The sequence below is a fragment of the Cynoglossus semilaevis genome, chromosome 8, assembly GCF_000523025.1.
Source record: "Cynoglossus semilaevis isolate Cse_v1.0 chromosome 8, Cse_v1.0, whole genome shotgun sequence".
Taxonomy (NCBI): domain Eukaryota; kingdom Metazoa; phylum Chordata; class Actinopteri; order Pleuronectiformes; family Cynoglossidae; genus Cynoglossus; species Cynoglossus semilaevis.
In genome coordinates, this window is record NC_024314.1 from 1974191 (window position 1) to 1981153 (window position 6963).

The following is a 6963-nucleotide window of genomic DNA, read 5'->3' on the forward strand; positions in this document are numbered from 1 at the left end:
TGCGGGACCTCAGTCCCGTCCTGCCCCTTCCCTACCCCTCAGCATCTGTCTCACTCTCCCGACGTGCTGTTGACAGACTTCCCTCTGAAGGACCGCGGTCAGTCCCATCAGATCACCCAGTGCTTACAGAAATACACCGGCCACTGCTACGTCTGCGGCCCCAGCCTGCCTTCAGTGCTACTTCACCCACAGTTGATGAAGCTGCTGGAGAAAGAGGAAGAGCAGAAGGAGCCTGAAAAGCAACCAGAGGTCCTGGGAACTTACACCGACGTGGTGGTGGGGGGGACGTTCGACCGGCTCCATGGGGCCCACAAAACGCTGCTCAATATCTCCTGCCTGCTGACAAACAAAAGGTTACTCATCGGAGTGTGTAGTGAAATAATGTTACAAAGTGAGTATTTTGGTGCCTTTCTTGCAGATTTATGTCACATCTCTGCTCTCAAGTCCTATTTTGGAAATCCATAATAACAGCATGTATTGTATTTTTTCTCCTCAGAAAAAGTTCTGAAGGAGCTAATTGAGCCCTACTCTCTGCGGGTGCAGAAACTTAAAGAGTTTTTGGAAGACATCAAACCTTCCATAGAGTGTGAGATTGTGCCCCTCGATGACCCTTTTGGGGAGTCTGTGGTTGACCCTCTGCTGCAGTGCATCGTGGTTAGCGAGGAAACGAGACGGGGAGGTGAAGCAGTGAACAAGAGGCGTGCAGATAACGTAAGTTATGGAGTAGAGTGTGCCTGAATATTTTGAATAAATATATGGAAACCGCTGTTGCTAAGAGACATCTAACAGGAAATGGCACTGCTTTTAAACGTGAAATACGTTTTACTAAAAATTCATATGTCGTTTCCTCTCTTCCCTGAACCAGGATCTTCCAGCTCTTGTTATTCATGAGATCCAGTTGCTCAAAGACGCCCATCACTCCGAGGTGGAGGAAGAGAAAATCAGCTCCTCAAGTCTACGCTCTCGACTCCTCGGGACCCTGCTCACTCCACCTAGAGTACGTTAGTGAAACTTGTTATTCAATTAGTAATGTATGAAAATAATACGTAATACTTGTTGCACCTGCATTCTTGGTCTCTCTCCTGTTCCTCTGTAGGAGTCTTCTCATCTCCCCCCTCTTCCGTACGTGATTGGTCTAACAGGAGGCAGCGGCAGTGGTAAGAGCTCCATCGCCATGCGCCTGGAGGCGTTGGGTGCAGTTCGCATTGACTGTGACAAACTGGGCCATGAGGTGTATGAGCCGGGAACAGCAGCTTACAACAGAGTACTGGAGGAGTTTGGAGCCGGTGAGAAAAAAACAACAACTTTGAAATAACAAAAAATAGTTGTTGGTATTTACATAAATGCTGTTAGTCTAATTTTCCTTTTTTTTTCTTATAGATATCATGAATGATGACAAAACTATAAATAGACGCGCACTAGGAAAGACAGTATTTGGAAACCAGGTATTACAGTGAATATACACATACATACATGTATTTGTTGCAGTGTAAACTTTTCCATGTATTTTTTTTTTACAAGTTTTTTTTTTTATTTTCCTCAAATTACAGGAGCGGTTAAAAGCCTTGACAAATATTCTGTGGCCTGAAATAGCACTTCTAGTGAAGAAGAGAATCAACCAAGCCAGAGAAGAAGGTACAGAGTAAAACCTGATTCCTAAAATAATGGGGGCTTTGGAGATCAGAAAAACAGACAGTTGACAAAGCTTAAGTATAAAAAATGGTAAACCAGAAACCTGAAGCTCTATTTGTGCTGTGCTTAGCAGAGCATGGAAAGATGGTACATTAAAAGTTAATTTTCTAACCTGTGCTTGCAGGTGAACGGATTTGCGTGGTTGACGCGGCCGTTCTGCTGGAGGCCGGCTGGACTGACATGGTCCACGAGGTGTGGGTGTCCGTGATACCAGAGGAGGAGGTAATCTCAGTGGGATGGGACAAAATAGTGCCACAGTGAGTGGTTGTGACTGAATATTAATGAAATGTAGCCGTCAAACTTATGTCCACATGTGTTTGGGTTCAATTCCGACTAAAAACTCCAAAGACAATACTGGAAAGCATAAAAATGTGTGTAACGTCTCTGCCTTTTTACCACAAGGTGGCAGCAAATGTATTCAATTCAATGACTTAGCTCCTTATTGATTTTTTTTTAAAGGCCATATTGAGGATACAGGAGCGAGATGGAGTGACCAGAGAGGATGCTCTGCGCAGACTGGAGAGTCAGTGGCCGGCCGCCAAACAAGTGCAACACGCCAACGTAGTGCTGAGCACACTGTGGGAGCCAGAGGTCACACAGAAACAGGTTAGGCACACTCCTCAGGCTGTTTACAGTCAGTGTCTTGAATATTGAATATATGTTTTTATTTGTATTGTTTTCCTTTTGAAGGTTTTAAAAGCTTGGAAACTTCTTCAGAAAAGAATTCAAAAAGGAGCAGGAAGTCAGTAGGAATGTTTAAGTCACTGTGTGATGGTACTTCAGACCAACCGACCCACCACTTTACATGACCGGTCCCCAGGAGGAGGTTTGCCTTACAAGGAAGAGAAGAGGTGCAACGTGACCTCTGCACATCTTCAGTCCGAGACATCTGTGCCTGATTGACTGAGTTGAGGTTTTTTAAATGGTGGAATTTTAAATACGACATCATGGAACAACCAAATGATTTCTGTTACTTATTGTTGTTGTGTTATAGTTCACTAATTTGATGGTAGTTATTTCCTCAGATTGCTCTTTCTGGCACTTTGTCAGCCGGTGACACTTTATGGAGTCTGTCCTCTTATTATTATTATTATTATGGCTTTTGACATTAGTGAATGTAGCTCAGAAAGTAATTGAATACTGGACAAGTTCTAATTTTATACTTCCAGGGTCTGTATATGAAGAATATCTCAATATTCAATCATGGCCACACATTAAAAAGGTAAACGCTGACCACGTTATTAATGGTTGTTACTTTTAACAGCCAGTGCACTGTGTTTCAGGAAGGTAGTATAAACAGATCCATTCATAGTTGATTTACACATTTTTAACCAGCTGCACCGTTCAAATGAATGGCATCAGTCGAAAGAGGCAGAGAGGTTTGAACCTGATGTGAATGTGTTGGACCTAATTTAATGTCGTGTCAGTGTGAGTGTCTCATGGGAGAAGCCTAGCCTACTTGGTGTGGTGGTTTTAACTGGGCATTTGGTGGGTGAAAGTACGAATTATTAAGGCAGTGTGTTTAAAAGCATGCAATGTGTATCCTGCAAAACATTGTGATATTTTCATGTAACAGAGAATAAACAATTTAATGTAAAAAAACAAACGTTGCTGTTCTGTATATTTATTTCGAAGAACTTATCTTACCTTCCCTGGCTGAAGGACCTGAATACCTGTGAAGTATTGTGTATTTAAACACATTGCGAGAAGACGCAGATATATTCCTAAATGTTTTTTTAATGCTGTAAAGTCATCGAGTTAAAAACAGATGGTTCACAAAGTCAGTTCACACTGACCACATATACTTCAACAGTAAAAAAAAAAAAAAAAAAAAGTACAATAGTGAGACACCCAGTGTGGTCCGTAGGAAACTGAAGTCAACATTCCTACGACGTGACCCAACCTCCATCGTTTCAAAAACAGTGCACTGGTGCCGGAACTCTATAAACACAGAGACTAAAAAGTGCACAAGTTAAAGTGATGAGTGAATTAAAGACTGTACGTGACGAAATAAATCCATGGCTGAATCCAGAACACGTCCTCAAATCTGCATGAATGCACCCGTGTGAGACTGTGTGTGTGTGTGTGAGAGAGTGTCCCTTCATGCAACGAAACATTAGTCACTCCTTGGTGAAAAAGCCGCCTCGAGGTGAAGAAGGTTCTCAGCTTCTGCGGTGTACAACCTGCGTGTTCCTCTGGGTTACATTTCCACTTTAAGTTTAGCAGAGCAGGAGGCTGCTCCCAGCTTGTTGCTGGCCCGACACATGTACACTCCAGAGTCAGAGAGTTCCAGATCAGCCAGAACCAGAGAACAGAACCCGTCCTCGTCCTTCTCCATGCTCACTCTGCTGGATTCAGGCACTAGTTTGTCATTGTGAAGCCACGTCACCTTTGGCTGTGGGTAACCTGGGAATAAAATAAATAATAATTAAAAAAAAAAAAAAAACTTTATACACACTGTGTACAAGCATTCATGATGACACAACATATAGACCTAAAAGCAGCCCCAAACCCTTCCAGAGCCCTTCCCCTTGTCTCCCATGCTTTCCTAAACTGTCACTCGTTTTCACTGTCTGATTGGTGTTTGAACTCATCATTCTATTAAAACCCAGAAAGCCTATTATTTGAAAAAAAAAATTTAAGTTTGCAGCTTTATCACTGTACCATTGATGCGACATTTGAACTGAGCAGTTGCTCCTCTCGGCAGCGTGACGTCCCTCAGGACCTGCTGGAAACTGGGCTCACACTGAAGCTGCCTGTCCAGAGACTGAATGGCCTCCTCTGCCTCCTGGCTCCAGCTTTGGTCTGCGTTAAGAGAGGATGATGATGATGGTGATGAAGATGAAAATGTGAAAACAAGGCTCTACTGATCACAAAAGGCTAAAGTTGAAGTGACACTCTGAAACTGTGAATCATCTGCCACATGTGTGTGGCTGCAGGGGGAAGAGGGGCATTTAGCATGAGTGTGTGTGTGTGTGTGTGTGTCTTCACTTATCGGTCGTACCCTCTGAGGAGCTGCCGGGAGAGTCTGGCCTGCTGGAGAGGTTAGTCATCCGCTGCAGGGCCAAAACAGCCTTGCCGGTTTTCTGGCAGTTTAAAAGGACACACAGTGCAGGATGAGAAGTCACATTCGTACCAAAGCTTCAGGCATGTGCAGCACAATTGCTTTAAAAGGTCGTCGTCGGAAGGCTCCGATAAGAAAATTGTACATCTGTCCAGTTATTTTTCAAAAGTGTTTTACCTTCCACTTGCGTTTGGCCAGGAAGCGTCTCATTTTCTCCTTCCTCAGAGATTTAGTGGGTCTGCGGGTGAGGGGGGTGAAGGACACCATCCAGGGGTGGGCCAACGCCTCGGTACAGGACAGCCTGGATCTGCAGTCGAAGTGGACACAGAACACAGAAAAAAAAAAGAAAAAAAACAAAGACAGTGATTTATCTACAGCCTGAGCGCGGCCATATTTTGGCATATTCACATTACATGTACCCAATCATAGAGACAAAAAATGTAAAAGGACATTACCCTGCTGGCGTTTCTGCTCTATGCAATACACACAACAAAATGAGCTAAAGTAAATTTTAAGAGATGACCTAACTTCACTTTTATTCACTGACAGAATAACCTCTTTTTAAGGCATTTAAAACTGCATTTTATGTAGAATATACTGTATATTGTAGAAAAAACAAATTTTTTTAAATGTTTTTGCAATTCGTGCTGTGTTGTTCATATAATATACATGTTCACATAATTAAAATTTAAATTAGAGGAATTAATAATGATATCAAATAGACCAAGCTAAAATTGACGAGCCCTCTGCAGTACTTCCACGGAACCTCTAGGGGTGGTCTACACCAAGACTTCTGATTTGAAAGAATTAAGTGGTAGGTATTGAAAAAAGCTTTTTTTAAAAACCAACCTGGAGTCTTTTTGCAGCAGGGAACTAATGAAGTCTTTAGCTTGATCGGAAATGTCCTCGAAACTTTCCTGGTCAAACTCAAATTTGGCCGCGGTCACGAGGGCAAAGGTCTCAGCGTCGCTGTTTCCCTGAAAAGGAGATTCTCCGCTCAACCTGCAGGACACAAAGCATTTAAATGTTTACATGCAAATCTTGGATTGTTTGTCACAAGAGGAGACGGGCTACATACTGTGAAAAAATCCTTTAGAGCATCATTGACTAAATTAATAAAAATATAATTATATTTGATATTTTGCAAAATACATTTGCAACACTATTATAATAAAATACTACAATAATAATAATAATTATTATTATTAAAATTTAATTTATGAATACATAGACACATGGTTCTTTGGCAGTACCAGATCATTACCAGATGATGGCACTAAACACATCTCCACAAACAGTTAATAATGTTCCAATGTTCAATGTTATAAATCGTAGATTTAACAATGCTTGTGGACTAAATGTATTATATTCATGGTGAATTTTTCTATTTTAATGGCAATTTAAAGGGACATGATTGCTACTGGCTGAATCTTCCAATGTCTTCAACCAATAGTATTGTGATTATACTTCATCTGATTTGGAAACATAACGTGACAAATAGTTACATAACAGAAAAGTAGACTGCTTGTCAACACCGCCCTCACTGCTGTCCCACTCACAGGATGTAGCAGATGACCCCGATGCTCCACATGTCTGTCTCCACGCCCACAGGCTCGTAGTTGATCACCTCTGGCGCCACGAACTCCGGTGTGCCGTGCATCACCATCAGAGGTTTATCCTTCTCTGAGAAACAAGACGAGAGGAAGAAAAAAACCCAGACATTAAACATGGCACGTCTCCATCCATCCATCCATTTTCATCTTAAACATGGCACGTCTTTCAGAGGTTATTTATCTAGACCGATAAATATTTAAATTATAATAAATAAAAATACATGTTTAAGACTGAGGCTTATTTAAATAGACCACCCTGAGGGGAGCTACTGGATCTGAAGACCATCACTGATTTTTTTGTATTCAGTTGTGAAAAACGAGTGGACCATAAAGGATGTTCCTATGCAACATTAACAGAGAAATAGGTGAAATGATCCCAAAGAGAAATTGCTTCACATATGTCAAACACATGAAACACTTGCGTAGGGAGCGTGTCATTTCCTTTATTTCCCTTGTCTTCATTTCTTCTTCCTATTATTAAACCACATATTCTGGTTTGGAGAAAAGTGTCAGGAGTGATCTGTGACAGAAGAGTGTCAGCTAAGGTGAAGGGAAAAGTTTACAGGACGGTGGTGAGACCAGCCATGATGTATG

General features: G+C 41.8%; 2 protein-coding genes across 5 annotated transcripts in view; one reads left to right on the plus strand and one right to left on the minus strand.

Moving 5' to 3' along the window:
• coasy (CoA synthase) overlaps positions 1–3298 on the plus strand; it is a 5481-nt gene extending 2183 nt beyond the window's left edge. For all 4 annotated transcript variants that reach the window (XM_025057750.1, XM_025057752.1, XM_025057749.1 and 1 more), the window contains exons 4-12: positions 17–391; positions 497–711; positions 866–997; positions 1097–1286; positions 1381–1445; positions 1551–1635; positions 1817–1914; positions 2152–2298; positions 2383–3298. In XM_025057750.1, the coding sequence (XP_024913518.1) occupies positions 17–391; positions 497–711; positions 866–997; positions 1097–1286; positions 1381–1445; positions 1551–1635; positions 1817–1914; positions 2152–2298; positions 2383–2442 (1367 nt within the window). In that variant the 3' untranslated portion in view covers positions 2443–3298. The remainder of the gene's footprint in view (positions 1–16; positions 392–496; positions 712–865; positions 998–1096; positions 1287–1380; positions 1446–1550; positions 1636–1816; positions 1915–2151; positions 2299–2382) is intronic.
• The window catches only part of LOC103381494 (myosin light chain kinase, smooth muscle-like), a 10746-nt gene continuing 6813 nt past the window's right edge, over positions 3031–6963 (minus strand). Inside the window, exons 12-17 of the mRNA XM_008313873.3 lie at positions 6316–6439; positions 5606–5758; positions 4934–5063; positions 4697–4778; positions 4357–4497; positions 3031–4098 (exon numbers count right to left, since the gene is read on the minus strand). Coding sequence (XP_008312095.1) covers positions 3893–4098; positions 4357–4497; positions 4697–4778; positions 4934–5063; positions 5606–5758; positions 6316–6439 — 836 coding nt within the window. The 3' untranslated portion in view covers positions 3031–3892. The remainder of the gene's footprint in view (positions 4099–4356; positions 4498–4696; positions 4779–4933; positions 5064–5605; positions 5759–6315; positions 6440–6963) is intronic.